Source organism: Podospora pseudocomata, assembly GCF_035222375.1.
Source record: "Podospora pseudocomata strain CBS 415.72m chromosome 1 map unlocalized CBS415.72m_1, whole genome shotgun sequence".
Lineage (NCBI taxonomy): Eukaryota > Fungi > Ascomycota > Sordariomycetes > Sordariales > Podosporaceae > Podospora > Podospora pseudocomata.
In genome coordinates this window covers 195885-218019 of record NW_026946363.1, presented here as the reverse complement: position 1 = coordinate 218019, position 22135 = coordinate 195885, and the positions used below count along the sequence as shown (strand labels likewise).

Sequence of the window (22135 nt, the reverse complement as noted above, 5' to 3'; positions counted from 1 at the left end):
CGATGCATGTGATGTGATATTGATTGATTTGAGGGAGATGCAGCACACACTTACTTGATTGCAGTACGAGAAGATACTATTCTGGTCCCATATCTCACATGAACCTATGAAAGAGCGATTCATATGTTTTTTTTTATTCATTTTTGCCCGTCGCCCACAACCGAGGCAACGTGGCGAGAGTGTAGGTAGTGGTAGTACAACAAGAGAAACAATCAGCAAGCCCCAAAGTCTACTTGATTACTTTCCTTGATAGTGATGATGTCCTTGCCCACAACCACATCACAAATCACCACTCCGGATTTTTGAACAAACCACAACGCCCATCCAGTAAAGCTCCCATGCCGTTTGCCTGAAGATCACAGTAGGAGTAGTAGTCTATCGGCCAAGAAAAATCCACACGCGCACACACCCATCATTGACGAATAATCATCCCGTGTAAGAAAAAACAAATGTAGGGGTATTTAAACTGTTTCATGTTGAAAAATAAAAAAGCCCGGAAACCGTTGAATATGGATATGTCGGATAAGAGCCCGCCGAATTGTGTTGTTGCGTGTGTGTTGTCAGTGTGTAAGCACCGATGTCGGCCGAGCTATTTTACTCATCCGTCTCGAGGAGAGTAATGGTAGGAACGCCACCGAGCTTCTCACGGCCCTTGAGGAAGGCAATCTCGAGGATGAAGAGATAGCCGACCAGCTCACCTCCGAGCTGCTTCACCAAGGTGCCAGCGGCCGCGGCAGATCCACCTGTGAGTGAAGATTGTGTTAGTCTAGGCTCGTTTCATTTGTGGCTTTTTAGGAAGCTCGGAAGAACCAAGCTTTTGAGCGGTTTCCCAACGTATGACCGCAACAGCGGCCGGTTTTTTTCGAAAGCAGGGGGCGGTGCTAAAAAATTTGGGAAACCCATTGGCGGGGATGTTCCAGGGGTGGTGAATGGCCGCCGCAATGGCGCAATATTCCACTTAGTTCAGTTCAGGAAAAACGTACCGGTAGCAATAATGTCATCTACGACCAGGACCTTCTGGCCCGGCTTGATAGCACCCTCTTGCATCTGGAAAAAGTCGGTGCCGTACTCCTTCTCATAGGCAGCCGTCACGCAGGGGCCGGGCATCTTGCCCTTTTTGCGGACGGGCACGAAGCTCGCATCGAGCTTCAGGGCGAGCGAAGGGCCGAAGAGGAAACCCCGCGCATCCAACCCCACAACCACATCGGGCTTCAAGCTGCCAACAAACTCGAGCACCTGGAGCTCGAGGGCGCGGAGCAGGGCGTTGTGGATGGCGGGGTCCTGGAACAAGGGGAGGATATCGATGAAGTTGATACCGGGAATGGGAAAGTCCTGGAACGACTTGAGGGCGCCCTGGAGAGTTATCTTTGTACGGGCGAGTTCGGAGGCACTGGCGGAGGCGGAGGCGGACTGTCCTCTCGAGGCATCGCTGGTGGTGATATCAGCAGAGGTGGGAACTTGATCGTTGCTGGTCGACGCCAGAGGTTGGGCAGAGTCGGCGGGGGCGCTCATGGTGAAGAAGAAAAGAAGAAGAAGGGGAGGGCGGAAAGTAAGGCGAGGAAGTGCTTCTTGACTCCAAGGTCCTAGAGCCAGGCGAGGTACGTATCCTGCTGCGGCCGGAGCGTACGAAGAATGGACGGTTGTAGTAAGCTCGTGTGTGGTTGCAGGAGAAGGAGGCTTGGGCTTGGGGGTGTCAGCGTTGTAAAACCACACTCACTGGTCAACCGCAAAAAAAAAAGGCGAGACAAAAAGAAAACTAGGACCACCCCAAGCGGGAAGGAGTCAAATTCCATGCCGCTGGTGGAGTCGGTCAACAGGATGAGAGACGCAGGCGCATCGCTGTGCATCACACACCATGATGAGAGGTATCCCGGTCTGTGTTAGAGGTGTCTCCTCATGGTTAGGCTGCCCTCGCGTTTCGCTCCGTGTTCTGGCTCATCCTGATGGTGTCGACTGCCTCTTTGGGATGGTTGGGACCTGGCATATTACAACCTCACTTTACCTCTCACAATGTCTTATCTTAGATGGCCGCGTCTTAAGGAAGCAGAATGTGCATAGGTGATAGCAAATGGCAAGCCTCGAAATGCTGCCCCTCGCTGGCTTGTGGTGCCTCGCTGCCCCTCGGCTGAGAAAAGGTGGGGTGTGAAACTTGGAGCTAGAGGGAACAACCCCGCCAAAAGCCATGTCTTGGCGCTCGACTAAAACCAGGGCAGCCCACAGAAAAAACTTCGCTGCTTCCATCCGTGCTGCAAGGGAAACCAGCTGCAGCACAGCTTGTACGCACAGCACCCGTCAACTCAACTTTCTCTCTCCCGCAGATGTCTCATCCGATTCCTGGTGCTGGGGATGCCTGCGTCACGGCTGCCTGTGTTCTCTGGCCGTCAACAGGCGGTCGGTCTGCACTCTGCACTTCCAGGTTGCCAGCTCGACAGGCCCGGATAGTATGGCGTTTTGACCCATCACATTTCCCTGTGAGCTCTGAGGTGGCTTATCGCTCTGTGGAGAGTTCCCCGGATTACTCTCGGGCGTGGCTCGATATATCAAACATCCGCTGCTCGGAGCTTATCGGATGAGGGAAAACTCATCTTGCCACCGCTCGGAAAGAAGGGCCAACTCAGCAAGCAGTATCACAAGCAAGAGAGGCGCGGACGACCTCCATCTCACCCGGATGTCAATATCCCTCCCTCCCCCTGTCGAGCCTCCATGAGCGATATACATCAAACTCCATGCCGGTTCTAAAAGCGTGTACACAACTTCCCGGGATTCAGAGTAACGTCGGTCAACGCACGATGGTGCGCTGAACTTGGCACACACTCTGGTCGAGGCGGGGTCCCTCTCAGCCTCTCCCCTCCGGCATCCCCCAATCATGCCACAAAAGCACCTTATCGGCCTACCCATTCTCTCCTTTACCCCCACGGGTCTCACCACACACATCTGTAAACCGCTACCCGTTAGTATACGGAACTAGGCAGACAGCCAGTGGTTGTTGTGTGTTCTGAGACGTAATGAAATGGCATTGGAGTTTTGGGGACGGCCACTCGTTCTACCTTTGGTCGTCAACCAGTTGAGCCAGCAAATAGCTCTGGATGCCACCATGACACCTGAACCGGATAGCTTTCCGTTTGGCTGGGGTCCTAGGCCGACAACATTTGGCATACGCCCAGAGGCAGGTCCCGATCTGCCCGGGAGACTGACGTCCACTCCATAGCCCGCGTGGGGTACCCTCCCCCGGTTTTCTCACCACCATCTCCGTGCCAAACGTGCCAAAGGGACCGCTGGCTGTGTCCCGTAAGCCGTAGAAACCGAGAAGGTGGGAAAACTTGGCTATCTAATTGGACTCCATGTTCTTGTTGTCCCTTCCCCACGGAATAATATTCCTTCGCCAATTGGAAGATACCCCAAAAAGCATTACTAGGGCGCAACATGTTGACCGCCATCTCAGACTTGCTCATTCTGGACCAAGATTGTGGCTCGGCCAGCCCAAGTCAGTAAAGCCGGATGCCCCTCCACCACACCAGCTTCTGTCTTTCTGGATCGGTCGATCAAGATGTCATCGAGGGTCCTCGGCCCCATTACGGCATCGAAGAGGTGAGGTCGATGCTCTCCGGAGCTTTCCGGCCAGACCGGTCTTTTTCTCGGCGGAGGTTGACATATGAAAGGCAGACATATGCTCATGATGCCGAGACGGCCATGACATACAGCGGGTGTATACGCATCATCTAGATTGTGCCGACATGGATTACATACATTCGCCGTGCCTCGCACACTTTGTTCATTGTCCAATCGTTCTAGAAGCCACATGGGTGCTCACAGGCATTGAGCGCTCGGCTATCTCTCGTATCAGACTATGGCCCGTCCGGCGTCTGCACCTCTTCATATTCGGGTCTTATACCTCCACCGGCCCCTCAATTAACAGCTCATTCACACCCAATTGCGGCTGTTCCCTCCGAGGATTTGCTCGATATTCACGCCAGAGCAAAATTCATTTCTCATTCGTGCGCCACCGACCTGTTTTATTCGTATGAATCACCAACGGCCCAGAGTGCTTGCATCCGCGGCCGAGGCGGTGGTGGTATCCCACTCGGTTTCCCACCAAAGCACGAGCGGTTCAATGTCCGTATCATTATCGATTGGTTATCGATGGCCCGGTTCAAATGCCTATCTTCCGGTTCCAATCTACGACCAAGCCATTTCTAGGTAGTGCTCGCCATGACGACCATCCAATCCATATAGCTTTGGTGTCTGTATTCCCCCCAGACGGCCCAAAACGATTCGAGATCTGCTGCATTAGCCTAGCGTGCTTGCTGCAGCTTCATCTTGGCGGCCATGGCAGCATTTGAGCAAGTAGCTTTCCGTCCCAATGCACATGCCGAGATCTCCCTAGCTATCCATCCAGCATCTCACACCAAGGGAAGCTCTATCTGGCTTTCTATGACTCAATTTTCCGGCGCCTCACCGCCTCTCATCCAGTTGGCCTTTTGCGAATTCAGCCGTCATCTTGTCTCATTTCGAAGCCTCTTTTCTTTTTTTGGAAACTTGACAACCGTCTCTAGGCAAAGGAAGGCAAAAGCCGTGCCGATATCGCCATTTGTTTATCAGATCTCACGATGAGGGGCCGACTGCTTACATTACATCAGACCTGTTTGATATCAAGGAGCAGAGAAGCGCTGGCGTGTCTCCGCAAAAATGACTGATCATAGAAGCAAGTGTGTTTGCTCAAATCAAGCATCCATAGTGGTTGGCAGGAAGGCTGCAACCAAGTCGTAATACGAAGAATGGTGGTTGATACTGGACAAGGCAACACACAAACGCACACGCACCTCGTCGGCAACCCTCGGCCTTGCGTTATGAGCCAGTAGTTTGCCGGCCGTGGGATGGAAAACAAATACTACCACCCCACCCCTTTCCCTTCTGCACATCACTCACAAAAAGAGGGTGTCGAGCCCATCTATCTTTCCTCCCCTGGCTATCGGTTTCTATCTGCTTCAGCGTCGTAGCGAGGCCTGAGTGTGGGATGGGCCACATATGCACTAGGCCACATCGGACAACATGGCAATCTGGAGAATATCGCATTTTTGGATGCATGCAGCCGGATCGCGTCCGCTCATTCACCTAACACTCTGTCTGCCTGGGTGTGTGCGTGTGTGTGTGTCCCTGATGTGGTCGTCCCGGGAAAGATTGGGATGAGGCTTGCAGATTCTGGCCTTGCCGTCCGCCAGTTAAGCTCCTCATGGCCTGCCGTCTCCTGCCGCCTCAATATCTCGAGTGGTATTGTGTCATATCACGCTTGCATGTGTGATAGGGTGTTCAACTTCGGAATACGAACGAGGCCATCAATCAACCTTAACCCTTTCTGTGTGCTTCACGAAAGACGAGAGGACCCTTTGCGTTGAGCTCTTGCCCGGATGTCAGATGGAGTTTATGGTTGCAGATTGCTCGATTTTGTCATGATGCGCAACAGACATACCTCTTCTGTTGAGCGCCCCTATCAATAGGCCCGGTCTCCCTTGGAAACATGATGCTGATCTATGATGGGTGTGGAAGCAGCATAACATCAGCAAATAGGGGTCAAAAAGGGGCAAGACCTTCATACCCTAACCCCTAGCTTGTCGCCTGGAAGCCCCTTTTCCTTGATCCAACGCTGTCCCTGCGGGGATTTATCAAGTGAAGCACACGCATGGTAAGTCGACGGTCAATACACGTTTATACTGACGTGTATCAATAGTTCTGTTGTACAACCAACTTGTCACCAGGACCATCAATAAAACTTCAACACAACGTTCAATTCACCAAAGCAGCGAAATATAACAAAAAAAAAATACTGCGAGAAAATCACCCACATAAATTACCGCATTTCATCCCCCCTATCAAACCCCCAATCACCACGCCAACTCCTTCTCACTCGCCAACCCCCACTTCACAAGTTCCTTCAACCCAGCCCCCATGGCCTCCAAATCCCTCCTCGTCAACCGCCTGCACCCCCCACCGCACCGACAAACAAACCCATACATGGCATACAAGCAAGCCGAAGACCCAGCCCCATAGTCAATAAACAGCTCCGTCCCCGCCTCGATATCCCTCCTCGCCGTCATAACCATCACCTTTCTGTGATGATCATACTTATAATTCACATTCGCCGCACCCCGACAAGCATGGTTGAACCTCGAGGCAATCCCAAAGAAGCCTATCCCACCTCCCAGATCAAAGCTACACAGACACACATCATGTTAGCTACCAACTCGCCCTCAACTAGGTAACTTAAGATCCAGTATATAAACTCACCAATTCCGATCCTTCACCCTGCTCACCCACCCCACCTCACCTCCCCCATCCAAGCTCCTATAAATCCCCTTCCCCTCCTGCCGCATCGCCAACACATCATCCTCCACCCTTCCATGCGTGGTCAACAGCAGCGGCCTCTCCAGCAAGATAACCCTACCCATCTCAATATCCACCGTAGCAAACGCCCCCAACCCCCCAAGCCCCGATTTGCGTATCTCAAAATATTTCTTGAATCGAAAATCCCTGTTTGCGTTCCCCGGACCGGGCCACCACTCCTCCGAGTGGGGGGGAGGGTGGAAAACCCTGTCAGAGGGGTCATCGGAAGGCAACAAGCTGTCTGGCTCGTCGAGGAGGAAGCGCTTCCCGAACGGGGTGGCGTATTCTTGGCTTGCGAGGAACTGCTCGGCGTGGGAGAAGTAGTGGTAGATGGGGATGTTGTTTAGCGTGCCGATTTTCACAGTCCGCGGCTCAGATTTGGAGACCGGGACCGGGTGCGGGAGGATGTGGTAGTTGTTTTGCCCGGGTTTTGTCTCGGTGGTGGTGGGTTCGTCGGTGGTTGGATGACTGGGACAGGCAAGGGTTGTTGTGGTGGTGAGGTTTTGGTCAGAGCTGACCGAGTCGTTGCCCCCCGGGTCGGAGAACAGCTTCTGAGCTGATCGGTCGGAATCGTCGCCTGACTGGATGGCCAGGGCATCGTTGTACTCTGAGGGGGTTAGTTGGGAAAGGATGGATTGCATCTCGGCCATGGCTTTCGCCAAAGCGTCGGCGGTGAGAACGGTGGTCTTGATCTTGATGGGCTCCATTATAGCGAGAAGTGAAATAACAACGGAGGGATGAGAGGTGAGAAAAGACGTCAAGATCGGTGTATTGATACCGTTTGTAGATGAGAAATGCGTTGGGCGATACTTTATAACATGCAAACTGCTAACAGAGAACCAGATTATGAATAGGTGAAAAGGGTTTTATGTGAAGATGCGATGCTGTAAAATGATGAAAGTCGTGGACTAGATTTTGGGGTAGGCGGTGTGCCGTGATCGAGAAATTGCGTTCGACAAACGTGTTGGTGCTGAATATATGGTATGATGATTTCTTGACTTAATGAAGCTCGTACTCTGAAGCACTTGGAGACACAATATGGAGAATAAAGTAGAGGTGATGTGTGGATGGAAAAGCTGACGGACCGGAAGGTTTTGAAGAATGGAAGAAGCAAGTGTTGAAGGAGAGAGGTGAGGGAGTATTATAAGCTTGAAAAATCTCGGCACTGTTGGGCTGGCGGTGCTGGTAAGTAACCAACCGATTTCCCGAGTGAAGCCAGAACAAAGAATCTCTAAATACCAACTGCATGGGAAGTTGCGGTCACGGTGTGCGGTCCTGTCACAACTGGACGCACCAAGTTGGCCAGGCATCTTCATGATTAGATCAGTCTTCTCATTGTTGTAACCAGATCAAAATCTGTTTGGCGGCCTTGTCGTAGAAAGGGGCCGGTTGACGATGTCAACAGCCGAGACGACACATGGGAGGTTGGATCCAATCTGGAGACAATGGAACTGACTCGATGTGTTACAAAGACATGCAAATTTCTGAGGCACTCAAATAGAGCGCTTGTGGGGAAGGCTAGGGGCTGATTGGATGATGGCATTATTGGTGGCTCTCAGGCAGTGTGTTCACAGGAGGGAGCAACCATTTCATACCATACGATACCACCTGGTCGATATGCTCTATGAAGAGGATGATCGAAATCAGCCAAAGAGATGCCAGGCCGGCGTGGAGTGGCTGCCAGGTGTGTAATTGAATAAAATATACCTACGTCATCTGAAGCCGATATCTCCTCTGGCAAGGAAGGAACGATGCTCAGAACCGCCTTTTTCACTGCCAGGCAGAAACTGGACAGGACAGCCCGCCGCCTAAGTAACGAGAGAAAGTTTCCCGAGTTGCCGACTGCAAAACTGACTGCCATCTCGAGTTCAACAACTGCGTACCGATGGCGCCTCCTTCGCAAGATCACAACCTGAACACTTTTCAGCCACATCCAGGAAACAGTCTGGAAGTCAAGTCAATGGAGAGAGACAGAAACATCCGGGAAGCGTCTCTTTCCGAAAACTTCCCCCCCTATGAGGCTGTTCCTGTTTATCAGAATTCCATTCCCTTGGAGTCTCGCTCTCCTCACCCTTTCTATCATGTCGACCTTGAGAGCAACAACCACCCAGTCGAGACCAATAACAACCCGACTGCCACCCGCCGCACCTTGACTGTCCGTGTTTTTGCCCCGCGCACAGAGACCGTTGAGGAAGAAGAAGAGAGAAAAATGCGAGCTATGGGTCTCATGCTTGCATTCCTCACGATTTTGGGAATAACTCTGGCGGTGGCCACCATAGTTGGCATGTAAGTCTTCAATTACCATCGGTTCTTTCGGGTGCACGATATTTAACAGTTTCTAGCTACATACTCCAGGGCTGACCAAACCCATATCACATAAGCGGCGTTACGGCATGAAAGCTCACTGGCGCGTGTGCCAACAAGGAGTACACTGACACACAACATCTCACGTTCAGACCATCTTTTTGCATTGGGAAGATGTGGATGGCAATCGAACAATGTATATTACACAATGGAAGGCATGTGTGGGAGCTGACGAAGGATATAACAGAAAATGATGGGGCTGCTGGCCGCGTGTTCAGAGTGTTGATGTTCCCTCGGTGTGGTTGTGAAACTTGTCACGCAAGGACCGCCTATACGAGCTCCAAAACTCCCGTGATACGACCATCGGTTGACGTCCCGACTTTCCAAATATGCAGGAACAAATGTGATTTCCCGTGGTTACAAGTTCTTGCCACAGGTCCCGGCTTGCCATACCTGCCATGTGAGTACGTTGTGGTACGGTGACACAGAAAGAATGGACTGGACTGACAAAAACACACAGGTGATCTCCGGCCATGCGTTGTCTCGGATCGAGATTCACGTCAGCACGATGCCTTAGACAGTGTCATACTGCCTCCGCATTTCGAAAATCTCCCCCCTACACCACAGAAACCCATGTCTCGTCATACTTCTTCAACATTATTTCCACGATCCCCAGATATTTGTCTTGACAGGTGACTCGGAAATGATGCGTCAGGAACCAATATGTTGGTTATACAGGGAGCATTGGGGTGATGTGTCAAGGACACGGTGCACATGAACTCCTCGACATCGGATGCTGGGAGCCGCCTGTCCAGTCTTCGTGAACCTCAGAGAGTACGATTTGTTTTGGATACTAACTTTCTTCCAGGCCTCAAGATGTTCCCACGTGCAACAACTTCTCATCGGAAGAGTGAAAACAACGCACTTTGGCCACATTACGCGGATAGTTCGGCTCAAAAAAGAGAGCTGAAGGTCTTTCATCATGCAGACAATACTTGGAGTGGCTGGATAGGTAGGCAGATATATTATTTGCGGAAGGCTGACCAAAGTCGTAACCTTTGACGTCAGACCAAAGTACTTAGTTGAAACACTCACTTTGAACTCTTTACAAGAAGGTCCCATGTCTTGATCAACCCAAGTAGGACCTCTCGGGCTGCTTGTAAAAACCAACGCCTTGCTGCTCTTCTTAAAGCCTTCAAAATGCATCTATTACTTCTTATAGTTTACATCATTGCAAGCAGGGACATCGGCACCCTGGCTGCTCCAGCACCCATTCTCAACGGGGCCTCATCTCAAGATGTCAACGAGAAGAATGGCGAGAACAACATCTTTCCCCGAAAGATCTACCACCGAGCAGATGATCCGCAGAACCAGACGAGCGTGCTCATAAGCCCTCCTCTAGGTACAGGTCCACTCAACTCAACAATCGCCAATGCCACATCGGTGGTATCTCTCAATATCACACTATCCGCGGTGACTGCCTTGACGACCACTCCAGTTACTCTTACCTTGGCCAGTCCTTCCTCAGGCCCTTCACAAGGTCCTATCATCGTTACTTCGGAGTCTCCCCTGGTCTCACAAGGTCCACCAGTGATCACATCGGTATCCCCTTCAGCCACGGTGATAGCCGCATCAACAACAGTACGAGTCGGCACCCCTATTGCTCCCTCGCCTGCCGCCTCTGTCTCAGGCTCCGCACCCTCCCCCATAATCCTCACCTTATCTCCACCTCCCCCAACACCCATACTCGTCACAATCACGCCGATCCCAGTAAACACAGTGACGGTCATCCTCTCTCCCATCTCAAACCCTAGCCCCAACCCAACTCTAGCCATTCCACCGTCTGGAAGTACCATCACCGTCACAGCCCCTGTTGCGCTCTCGCCTACAGCAGCCGGCAGCACGATCACCGTCACTCTCCCTACTGTCATTGCCTCACCTTCCGGCGCGCCAGCTAGTACGATAACCATAAGTCTTCCAACTGTTATCGCCTCAACCCCGGCACCACCACCAGTCAGCACGATAACCGTCACCGTCCCTTTCCCCGCACCGCCCATCTCATTCATCTCCACGAAAACCATCACTATCATTGGTTCACCCCCTTCTCCCGCACCCGGAGACACAACAATCATTGTCACCGGTCCAACCTCTTCTCCCACCATCGGAGACACAACAATCACTATCTCCGCCATCCCCATCAGCATACCGACCACCCCCTCGCCCCTACCTCCTCCTCCTCCAACCCCGGTCATTCCACCAGCAGCAGGAGAGGAAGGAGGCCGTACTGTCACTCTTGTTGAGACGGTGCCCGTGACATCATTCTCCAATGGAATGCCTGTCAGCACAATCTGGCAGGAGTCGACGTCCTTGGTGGTGATTCCCCAGGTAGCCCCAGATACAGCTGTTCCCGCGCCTCCTCCTCCATCCCCGGTTGCCAGCGATGTTAACACGGCGATGACCACGCCAGCGCCGGTTGTCCCAGGAGGGGTGCTTACAGTGACTGTTACCGCCCCCCCGCCACCGTCGGTTGTCCCAGGAGGGGTGCTCACAGTGACTGTTACCGCCCCCCCGCCACCTTCGGTCGTCCCAGGAGGAGTGGTGGCAGATGCTTAGACTATTGTCGTTTTTAGTGCGGATAATACCGAAGGGGTGAGTATAATTTGGCTTTCTTTACACAGTAACTGGAAAGCTGACCGAGACAACAGGTCCCCATCCTGACGACCGTAGCACTGGCAGCAGCTTCTCCACCTTAGGACCGCATGCCAGAGAAGAGAGAGAAACCACACAAAAACATATCACCAAACGAAAATAGGGTCAAAGGGAGAAAGGGGAGATGGACAAAGAGTGGGTTAGGGTTAGGGTCAGGGTCGGAATAAGAGGGGTCATCTGAACAGAATGTTTACTTTCTTTCGTCCGGCAACACAAAGGATTCCTTTTGTTGAGCTAGTCACTACGCAATAGCAACTGTCAACTCTGATGCCTGGAAATGCACCGCTTGTGTCACCGTTGCATCTCCATCGCCCAAACAGGTCTCAAGAGTCTCGACAAGGGAGCCTCCCAAATGAACTGAAGCGAAGGGTTTTTATTTTTTTCTGGAATAATTCGAACCCGAAAGCAATTGTGACAGAAAGATGTAGCCATAAAGGGAATCAGGAAATGCACACCAGCCCGGAGCCGGAGATCAAACGGCGGAAAAGATTACAGGATGCCATCAAGATGCGCAGGACGAGACCAAGATCCGGAGTGTATCAACTCTCAAAATCAGCCCGTCTCTTGCTTATCAACTGCAGAAAAAAAACCTATAAAAAAAACCTAGGAATCACGGTCAAAATCGAAGGATTGCTGACGATGCCTTCCAATATACCGGTGCGGCAAGAGTTCTCCGTCCAGCCAAGCCCCCGCGGGGAAGCGAAACCGAAGCCGAAGCCCCACCGTCCTCCGGACCAACACAGGTTTTCCGGCCCCGCAAGCATGGAACGTCTGATGTGAAAGCAAGGCACAGCCCATTTACCGACATCACTTCAAGCCTGGTATATCCTGTCGATCTGCCCTCTGCTCAACGACACACTACAACCTACCGGTTCTAAATTCCGACGACGACCGGATGTTGACGAGTGAGGTTGCTGCGCCTTGAGGGGGTTGAGGTGACCCCGCGTTGTGACGTTGTTGAAGAAAAGCCGAGCCTACCTTAGGTAGCCTTAAATATATGGGGCAGGGGGCGGTGATTGGAGGAGATATCTGGCGAGAAGCCTGGTAGGTAACTGTGATTTGGATGGTGTGCCCCGCGGCTGCGTTGATGAGGCTTTTGCGTCTATCCCAATCAGAGGATGTATCTTGAGAGAATGATCTCGCTCGGGACAGGAGGTTTCACTCCACGGCGGATGTTGTTGTCGGAGGTTCGGGAAAGGGTTTACTGGAGGCAGGCCATGGAGCGAAACTTGCTGGCCGTCATGTCATTGCAGTAAGGCATCTTGTACGGCTTTCTCAAGCGCAGCCGCCGTGCAGCCGCAATATCGAGACTTGATTTAGGGTGGAAAAGATCGGAGCTACTGACACTAGTCCCCGGTCCCCCCGCTACACAGCCCCGAGCAGTGAATTTTGAACCGGCGCCGGTAAACCACACAAAAAGTTGCCGTGGACATGCCGAGAGACGGGCCGCATTCGTCGCGGCCATGGCAGTGAGAGTGGTGAGCGCATGGGTATGGCAGGCCTCCCTCTCCACCGTCCCCTTTCCATTTCAGTAACAACAGGCAGAACATCACATTTATCCCAGATCTCTCAACTCACTCATGTAACAAACCGAGGTCCACCGACGCCGAGTGGTACAAGGTTGCAGACGCAAGTCCGTTCTCTTACAAATCACGGGACGTTCGATCTCAACAACATCAACAGTAGATATGCACCCTCACACGCTAGAGGACCCGACAGACTGGTTCAGCGCTTGCAAACTGCATGTTGTTCGTCGATAGCTGGCTCTGCCACCTCGTCCCTTTTCAGAAGTTTGAATTTTACTCGTCGATGCCACTTCCAAGGCCCCCTGCCACCGGTCCCATCCATGATCAAAGCATACAAGGAGAGACATTTTGGATCGCCAAGACCAAGGATGGTTCCCAAGGTTGGAGGAGCAGTCGGTCAGCGCTGCATGATGCTGTCCCCGACTCCCACGCCGCACAGCTGAGGAGAAATGACACGACACCTCGGTCCTCCGTTTGAAACGGCGCCAGAGCCTCAACAGCCAGCCCTACGAGTATGCCCCCAAGAAAGTCGTGGTACCAACTGCATGAACAAGTATGCAGCCATCACGGTGTCATCCGATTAAGCTCGGCACCGGCAAATATCAGTCGCAACCGTTGATTTTGCCAAAGAGCTGCGCCGCCCTCTCGCCGCGAATTCTACCCCATCATGTCGCCCACCGGCCAGTATCATCTCATCTTTGTTTTGGTGATTTGTGGCAGAACTAAATCGAGTCGACGACTCTGGGGCGAGCGTATCCTCTTTCGCTGATAGGGGAGGTCAAGATGGATAGCATCACAGGGGCTCGGCAACGGGGACATGACGCTGTGCCACGCCACATATGGGAAGGAAGAAAACCGCCCGTACGGCAAGCGCGATGCAAGCACCGCACGTTTTGTTGACAGCTCATTTTTGTTGGAGAGTTCGTTGCTATGTTTTCCATCACTCACGGGGGGAATTTGAAATAACGGCAGGCGCTGCTCCCAGCAGACACAAAGGGCATATATTCTTGAACACGCAAATCTTGAAAGCATGAGACCCAGAAAAGGACAGGTTTTCAAATTGAGGGGGATGTGTTCTTCCTGGAAACCTTCGTTTTCTGGGACCCACCACACGTTGAATTAGCGTTCCCGACAGTTCGGGCCCTAAATCTACGCCAATCACAATTCGCGGCCCGTCCCGAGCGTCTGGGTACACTGTGTCAGTGGATCAAATATATGCAAGCTGGTTGGCTGCAGCTTGGTTGCCAAGATGCTGTTGGTCGTGCGCTTATTTCTGGATGGAAGGCTTTGCTCCCTCATAGGCCACATTCCCGGGCATAATCTGCACCGGACTGCCATCTGGGGGTTGTGGTTGAGCGGCTTGGGGCGGGTCCTTCGCCTTTTGGTGGTTACCTACGCCCTACTCCTCGCGATCGGCCGGGTTGAGATTCTGACGCTGTACCACCTCCTTCCTCGCTCGACCTTCCCACTCCACACTCCAACCCGTGGAAGCTTTGCCGGGATGTGGCCCTTTTTCTTTCCTCGTCTGTGCATGGATCAAAATATGGGCGGGTTGACGGACGGCAAGTGGATTTTGACCGTTCGTTGCCGTCATTAGGTGTGTGGGAGATGGCCTGAGATTAGGGTGGCAGGTTCCCCCCTCAACCCTACACAGTGCGCAGGCAACTCAACGCACTTCATCACCTCACCTTCGTTCCCACCCTCCCTCCTTCCCACATTTCGTGCGTAGCGGTGTGCACCTTCTTTGCTTGCAAACCGATAGTGAGAAGCGAGAGGAAGGAGGGGACCTTTTGAACGTGACATGGCAGCTGCGCTCAGTAGATGAATGCAAATCAACTCTGGCTGGTGTGGGAGACGGGCGAAAACCACACGCCAAAGCAAGCCAAGATGACAAGCTTCCCGTCCAGTCTGACATGCTTCGGTGCGTAAAAAGATCTGTTATGCATGGGGTTGTCACCTCCGTGACAGGACCCTAGTCAAGTCCACTTGGCATAACCACCATGCCCTGCCTTACTGTGTATGCCCCCCTACCTCTCTGGCTGCACTCTGCGTTGTTGCTGTCGCATCAATAGGTGGGAAGGAAGCAATAAAGTGGACGGGCTAGTAGGGCTAGTCGATACGTTCTTGTCCAGGAAGGTACCGCCCGATGAAAGTCTCACTGGCGCCATTTGGCGGAAACGGGATAAACCCCACGAGTATCCTCCATCCTGAGCCGCACATTCCACCCTCTTCCTGTGGTTTGCCTGATTGCTTGCCCGTCACCTGCTTTCTCTCTCGTCTCTCACCTCCTCACGAGGACAGCGCTATTTCGAGATATCATTTCTGTTTCTGCTTCTCGTCGTGCATCTCACGCATAGCCCGTCGACCTGGATTCAAGCTACCACCACAGTGAGTTTCCTGCCCTCCGGAGAGTACCCCAGGTGAGCTGTTTGGGGCTGCGGGTCCAGACTCATGCCTAGGCCACGCTCGATTTCGTCCTGCAAGTCTCACAGGGCCAGTGCCAATCAAAGCTCGGGTTCAAAAAGACCATGTCGCTGGACATTTCTGATCGCGCTTGTCCCTTCTAGAAAGGGCTGCGTGGGCTGATTTGTGTCCTCCATCGAGACATCCGTTTCTTGTCCCTCTGTCTTGTTTGCCAAATGAAAACGCGACTGAGGAGCTCACAAAGGTATCGGTTGCAGATCACTACAGGACAAGGTGTGGTGTGTTGTTCGGGTGGATAAGGTACCTCGACTGCTACCTGACGCCTCAAATCGGCTTGATGAAAGTCTCTCCCCCGTTGCGACACAACCCGCTGCAGGTCAAAGTGCGCCCCAGCCCAGCCTACAGCACATCTGGTTCCCTCACCCCTCCATCCCTGTCTGCAGGGCTCGCCGTCGAGGTTCCTGGACTGTCGCGGTTCAAGCAGAGCCTGAAGAGAAAGCCCCCCCTATTCAGTCTTCATCCACGAGTCCTGCTCCCGGTGCCGAAGCCTTCTCCCGCCGACCACTCGGTCAACGCCCCAGCTGCCGTCTGCATCAACACCACAGCTCCCGCAGCCAGTCGCTCAAGATTCATAAGAGGGACCCGGTTCCCTTCCCAGAACCTGGCTATCAGCCCTGGTCCACAACCCTTCTACCTTGACATTTCTACCTCGACACCTTTCAACCAAAACCATGCTTGAAGTAACGGGCTACCCGCAACAGCAGTATTTCGGAGGTCCTGCACACCGTGTATTCCCTCCTTCGCCTCCGGCAGTGCCGTTGTCATCCTCGACCCCTGAACTTCTCCGCGAAGTGGCCTTCAATGCGTCCAATTATTATTCCTCCTCGAACCCAGCCACAAAGCAGCAGGCAGAGACTCGCTCGGCATCTGTATCTTCTGTGTCGTCGTCGACATCTCTCACAAGCCCCCCAAGCATGCAGCATGGAACCAGTTCCCGGACGATATCACCGGTGCCTAGCATGACAGATTCAGCAATCGGGAACGCTCTGGTAGCCGGCACTCACTACCAGCAGTCTCCTCAACCTCAGTCTTACACCCCGCAAGCACACACAACATTGTCGCTGCCAAGCCCATCCCAATATTTTCAGGCGCACATGGCTCCTCCTGCGACTCTCTACTCGTCACTTTCTCAGAGACAATACTCGCAGTCGCAACACTACGGTTACCAAGTCGGCTCGATTTCCTCCCATCCTTCGCCACTATTGATGCAGAGCTTTCCTGGACTGGACTTCACCCACTTCGCCACCTCGTCTTACCACTCTCCATCGTCGGCTCTTCACTCGTATCAAACGTCCCCATTACTCCAATACCGGCCAGAAGTACGAGGCCCGTCCCCATTTCTCAAGGGACTGCAGAGCTTGCCTCCCCATATCATCAGCCGGATCCACAGGTCATTCACCTATCTAGAATGCTTCCAGGTGTCCAAAGTGTCCCGCTGGTTCAAGGAGAAATTCGACCCCGCCAACCTCCCAGTCGAAGACAAGATTGCTGGAGTTCGTTATGCGGAACAATACTATCGCCGTTATTTCCCCGGCCGGGCTTCCTCTTCCAATGCGAGTGGAAGCGGCAGGGAGTACGATGCCAAGCACCCTGGATCATTCGGGTGCTACCACTGCTTCCAAATCAAGGGTCCGGAGTGTTTTGAGCAATTCAAATGGAACAACCACCCAGAGGACGACGGAAACAGCGAGACAGGCTCTTCCGCTAGTACGCCGGGGCCCGGTGCCGTCTCGGCTCGCTCGACGCCGCCGAAGTCTTCCGTATCGGCCTACTCTTCGACAGGTAACCCGCATTACGACCCGAGCCTTACGAGAAGCAGCGTCACGGCGGCGGCAAACAATAGTCGCCGGGCGAGCAGAGCAGAACGCACTGGAAGTCCAGCATCGACTTCCACCGCGGCAGGTGGCAGCATGCCATCGACGGACTCTCCGCGAATCAAAGAGACTTGGGGAATCCGCCGGTTCTGCATTGACTGCGGTATCAGGAAGCAATACTATCGCCCTGGCGATCTGATTGAGCTTTGCAAGACCAAAGAGGCGGTTTGGGTGTGCCAATGCTGGAAAATTCACTGGCGGCCTGCCGAGATCAAATGCACTGACTGCGGGTCGTTTATTCCTCTTTCGACACCAAGTAGGAGAAGAGGGTGATTGCTTTTAGTGTCTGTGGTATGTTTCCCTTCTATACCTCTCTCAAATCATCAGAATGCTGACATTTATATCTCCACACAGGCTTAACTCTCAAACGATTCATTGTTTTTTCTTGTCGATTCCGCCTTTTGCTCTTTAGAAGGATATACCTCGCTCGCATCTGGCTGCATGTTTTTCCAATGTCTGGGCTGGCAACTCTGCTTTTTGCGCATTTATTGTCACTCACATACTTTATACTAGGAGAAAGATGGGAGGCGGCAGCCTGTTTTTGCATTTGCGTATTTTTTTTCCACGTTGATAGCTACCTACACGGTTTTGTGTCAGATTTCCTACGTATTTTTAACACCTCAAACCACCTATCTCGTTCCGGATGTATTGAGACGAACCAAACACCATGAAGCGTGGTTTGTCACAGACTTTGTTCAGCCGCGGTGTAACGTGTAACAATCAAACATTTACGCCGCAGAGGCGCTTGTATGCTACAGTTTCCACTATTTGTTGGGTATTGTTCACCAAAGAAGAAGGTCGTAGTAGACCAAGACATTTTGTTTCTGTTGGTTGTTGTCCTTGAAAGATTGTCAGCCGCAAGCGAGAGCCCTCGGCTTCGCGGTAAATCTTTTCAAATGAATCAAAGCGTGATGAACCAACAGCGCGCTTGAGACGGGGGCATCGATGCTTCATTTCCCAGGATAAGGTAGGTCTCTTCAGGCTTTGCAACAGTAGAGACCCAGACCTATCCGTACTGTGTGGGCAGATCAACAGACATGGAATCACTTGCTGAAGATGGCACCTAGTCAGATCTCAGATTCTGTCATCCCGCGGGAGTTTTTGAAAAAGTTGCTGGCTGGCTATTCACATTTTGCAGTAGCGTGTTTGAGAAGCAATCTTGATGGGTTTGGGTAGCAAACACGCACAACATCGTCAGCCCTGAGGGTGTGGGTGGTGATGGAGGGTAGGCAAAGTCATGTAGGCAGGATAGTAGACGCACACGATTCACACAACGCGGCATGTTGGTTCGGCGCTTAAAATGCTCGAGCATGGTGGTGGTGACTGTTGGGGGGAACTACATCAGCCGAGCCGGAACCAGGAATCGTGTGTGCACGCACGCCGTTTTCTGCAATCTTCGCCTCATTTACCTGGTTCCCTTATGTCCGAAAATACCATACCTGAAAGCCGTTGCATTGGAGAGGCAGTTCTCGTTAGCGGTGGACATCGAAACAAAGGCTGAGTGAATCGGCTGATCATGGCCCCTGGGAGCCCTCAGACTTGGGGCTGGAAGGCGGCCATGGTGGCCTGGATGGTTCCCGGAGAAATCCTAGATGCTGTCAGTGTCGCCTTCGCGTTGAAATGGTAACCCATCCACTATCGCCAGTCGGGTACTCGGTCAGAAAGTTGGTGAAGACGCGGGATGACCGTGATGGTTCAGTGGGATCGACCCTGCGCACACAGGGGTGATCAGGTCGTTGAAGCTGGGGAAGCCACTGGTGCCGCGGTGGTGTCTCCTGGCATGTGCGAACACTTAACACCGAAAGCACTGTGTGGTACAGAAGGGCATGGTGTTAGTCAGATGGGTGGCTAAAAAGGAGCAACAAGCTTGCATGAAACCATCTTGGAGGGTTGGGGTGGGACTGGCAGACGATGGTCAACGCTCTGCCCCTGTTGCCTTCCTGTCCGCTGAGTTGCTGATCAGGCGCCACGACGCAGGGGGTCCTTGTGAAGCTGTGGTGTCTACCCAAGCTGAAATGGGAAGGCAGACATGCGCCTGAAAGGTCGTGCTCGAGGTGAGTTGTCGGTGGACCCCTGGTGCGGGCGAGTGTCAACTCACCGCCAGCCACACCGAGGACAAAAGAAGCAACGAGAGAACCAAGATGGTTTCGTGGAACGGGTTTTCTTGATCGATGTGCAACGCAGGACAGCTCAACATGCAAACGTCATGTGTGGCACTTCCATAGCTTCCATCAACGGTTGAATTGGCGGAAGGATTTAGCTCCCATCACCGTGCGCGACCCATCTGATCGGATGACAAGACGCCAGAGTCTCTCCAACAGGGTATGGTCTGTCAGTGGTACACGTCCTCCGTCTGAAAATGCCAGCTTTCGATTTCGTGTCAAACCAGTCTCATATGCTACCTCCCTCTCCCATGAAAAGCGAGGGGAAAGTGGTGGCGCTAGGAACCAACAGCAGAGCTATGAACAGGGCTCAGCGACTGTACCAGTCTGTCGGGACAGGGGGATGAAGGTAATTGGTTGTGGAAAGCCAACTTTGACTTGTCATATCAGCGCGCACCCCTCGAACATATTTTTTTTTTTTGGGATGATGTTTGAAAACGCATCAGAACAGGGCCGGAAATCCTAACGTCTGCCACCACGGTGAGCTTTCCGTTCCGTCTAGATGATCTGCCGAGAAGGTTGGGGGTCCACAACCTTGCGCAGAATTGCTCTTCAAAATGGGATTGACGTGGGTGGTGGCGCTTAGATCAGAGCCAAGTGCGAGCTAGTGAGGTAGATGCAGGTTTGCCTCGGGGTGAGGGAGTGCATGGCGTTGCTGGCAGCAATACGACGGCGTCTGCGGTCTCGACCTAGAGAAACACCGCAGAATGGCGCGATGGGCGAACGGAGGCTGGTGTTTGGGACCCCGGGAAGATAGCTTGTCGCTTGCAGCGTAGGTAACATGATTTGCTCTCTCTGCGAGTCAAAGCTGCAAGGTCCACTTGTACCAAACAGTGCTGTTGCATGGCGGTATTCTTCCAGCTCCGATATGCAATAATCGATGACAGACCTGGCTGGGCATCATGCTTGGCTCGGGGAACCAATGTTACAAATAATTATGAGAAAGCTATAGTATATCTGTCAGAATATGATTGTACAGCGATAAAGTGAGTCTAGGGATCCCAGTTCGGAAAGATAATGCTTATGGACAGAACCGCTCTGCATACGTAGACCGCCTATTGCGAGATGGAGTGGACTGAGAAACAATGTGTTGTCCATCCAGGTTGTTGTGTCAGAAGAGCCGTCTTTTCAGTTGCTCGTTGGTGGTAGAGCAGCGGGTAGAACTGCGAGAGTAGCGTGGGTTAGTTGCATAACCGCCACGGCTCCTCGTTGAGACTCTGGGGTCTTTGTCATCCGAGCGGCTGTGTGTAAGGCAGAGGTGAAACGGAAAGATGGAATCGGTGGTGTTTGGTCTTGGATAAAGGGCATTGTGCTGCCAACAAAGCTTCTTACCTTAGCTTGGGCTGTGTGGATGAAACTGTTGTGGGGTGTGGGTCAAAGTGCTCTGCGCCTTCGCTCTCGCCTCACTCACATCTCAGCGCTCCGACTGCCTCGAATTGTTTCTCCTCATGACAGTCTATCAACTGAAATCCTGAAATATCTCATCTAACCATGGATAGTTCAACGAGTCTATGGAATAAAGATTCAAAAACGCTATCCTTTCAAAAAAAAAAGAAAAAAAAGGAAAAAAAAACCATCTACACCCCTCATCTATACCGTCTGATCATGCTCAACGGCTTTTAGATTGCCTGTTCTCCCCAGACAGTCTTAATGTACCACCCCGCAACAATATCTTTTGTACAGGCTCCTGGTGGGTAACAAATGAAGGGTGTCAACCTTCGCTTGCCGTTATCGATGTGCAACTCCACCTCCCCGGAGAGGCTTTTCCGTGGTTCAACGGGTGATCAACCATACTCACCTACCACTCAAACACGCCAGTCACAATCTAAACACATCCCACGCCCTCTCGGCAGCTGCTCAACAAGATGAGACAGAAGAAATCGGCTGCTCGGCACCCATCGACCTGTCAGGGGTCAGACATGGCCAAACATCGTGGCATTGTGCCTCGGACAGCCACGGAAATCACCGCAGTTAGCCGCCGGCGAGGTCGAGCAAAGAATGAGCCGGTCACCATCAACACTAGCGCCACATCCGCAACGGTGTCAGACGCACTGTGCCCTGTCAATCAATTAAGGGAAGACTCCGAGTCCTGTTGCACCTCTATGCCCTCTGGTGTATCTCACGATCTCGCGGCCTCCCAGCTCAGTTTCTTTCTTCCATTCTCAAGTAACCCAGTAGCAAGGATTCCCCGAAACCAAAAGCCTGCAAAGTGCCTTATCACTAACGACGCCGGTGAGAGGCGACATCCCCATCTCCACTGCGGAGTACCAGACTATCCAAACCATAACGCCACCTCGAACCGTCCAAAGCAGTATGAGCCGAAGAAGATAGATACTTTGTCCCTGTAGAGTCCAGACAGTTCGAGATCTCCTCAAAGTACCACCATGTCACGTTGACCTGAAAGTACTTTCACACTCTTCCCCCTGAACAATCTTGATTTCTTCCAGCCGAATGCAACTCGGTGATCGCAAAACATGCGCATACACAGTTGTCATCATCACGCCCCATATCTTGTTGAAAAGCCACGCTACGAGCAGCCCAATCAACGAGCGCCGGAACGGATGCCGGCTCATTCCGCCCACGAGACATAACCGGCTGCTGAAGAGAGATGCCCAGCTCACGAGTGTAGTACTCTTACATGAGCCCCTTCAGACTGATTACAACCACTTTGAGCTACATGTATCTCATTCTCTGTAAA

The 22135-nt window shown here is 52.5% G+C and overlaps 6 protein-coding genes across 6 annotated transcripts; 3 read left to right on the top strand and 3 right to left on the bottom strand.

The window, feature by feature from the left end:
- Nucleotides 1-66: 66 nt before the first annotated feature.
- Nucleotides 67-1512, bottom strand: APT1 (adenine phosphoribosyltransferase; the record flags this gene model as incomplete). Its single annotated transcript, XM_062884723.1, has 2 exons — nt 67-743; nt 984-1512. 2 exons carry the CDS (start codon nt 1510-1512, stop codon nt 595-597), a joined length of 678 nt encoding a protein of 225 aa, XP_062747614.1. The 3' UTR covers nt 67-594.
- A 71-nt stretch (nt 1513-1583) lies between these two features.
- On the bottom strand, nt 1584-2184 carry QC762_0000660 (uncharacterized protein; the record flags this gene model as incomplete). Its single annotated transcript, XM_062882735.1, has 2 exons — nt 1584-1650; nt 2003-2184. 2 exons carry the CDS (start codon nt 2182-2184, stop codon nt 1584-1586), a joined length of 249 nt encoding a protein of 82 aa, XP_062747613.1.
- A 3695-nt stretch (nt 2185-5879) lies between these two features.
- Nucleotides 5880-7085, bottom strand: QC762_103390 (uncharacterized protein; the record flags this gene model as incomplete). Its single annotated transcript, XM_062884722.1, has 2 exons — nt 5880-6207; nt 6283-7085. 2 exons carry the CDS (start codon nt 7083-7085, stop codon nt 5880-5882), a joined length of 1131 nt encoding a protein of 376 aa, XP_062747612.1.
- Nucleotides 7086-7986: 901 nt separating this feature from the next.
- On the top strand, nt 7987-8739 carry QC762_103385 (uncharacterized protein; the record flags this gene model as incomplete). The annotated part of the gene is made up of 2 exons (XM_062884721.1): nt 7987-8664; nt 8721-8739. Exons 1-2 carry the CDS (start codon nt 8264-8266, stop codon nt 8737-8739), a joined length of 420 nt encoding a protein of 139 aa, XP_062747611.1. The 5' UTR covers nt 7987-8263.
- Nucleotides 8740-9882: 1143 nt separating this feature from the next.
- Nucleotides 9883-11679, top strand: QC762_103380 (uncharacterized protein; the record flags this gene model as incomplete). The annotated part of the gene is given in 3 exon segments (XM_062884720.1): nt 9883-11280; nt 11296-11331; nt 11388-11679. The coding sequence occupies 3 exon segments, from the start codon at nt 9883-9885 to the stop codon at nt 11433-11435; spliced, it is 1482 nt and encodes a 493-aa protein (XP_062747610.1). The 3' UTR covers nt 11436-11679.
- A 3999-nt stretch (nt 11680-15678) lies between these two features.
- On the top strand, nt 15679-17977 carry QC762_103370 (uncharacterized protein; the record flags this gene model as incomplete). The annotated part of the gene is given in 3 exon segments (XM_062884719.1): nt 15679-15986; nt 16000-17544; nt 17630-17977. 3 exon segments carry the CDS (start codon nt 15679-15681, stop codon nt 17685-17687), a joined length of 1911 nt encoding a protein of 636 aa, XP_062747609.1. The 3' UTR covers nt 17688-17977.
- Nucleotides 17978-22135: the final 4158 nt, after the last annotated feature.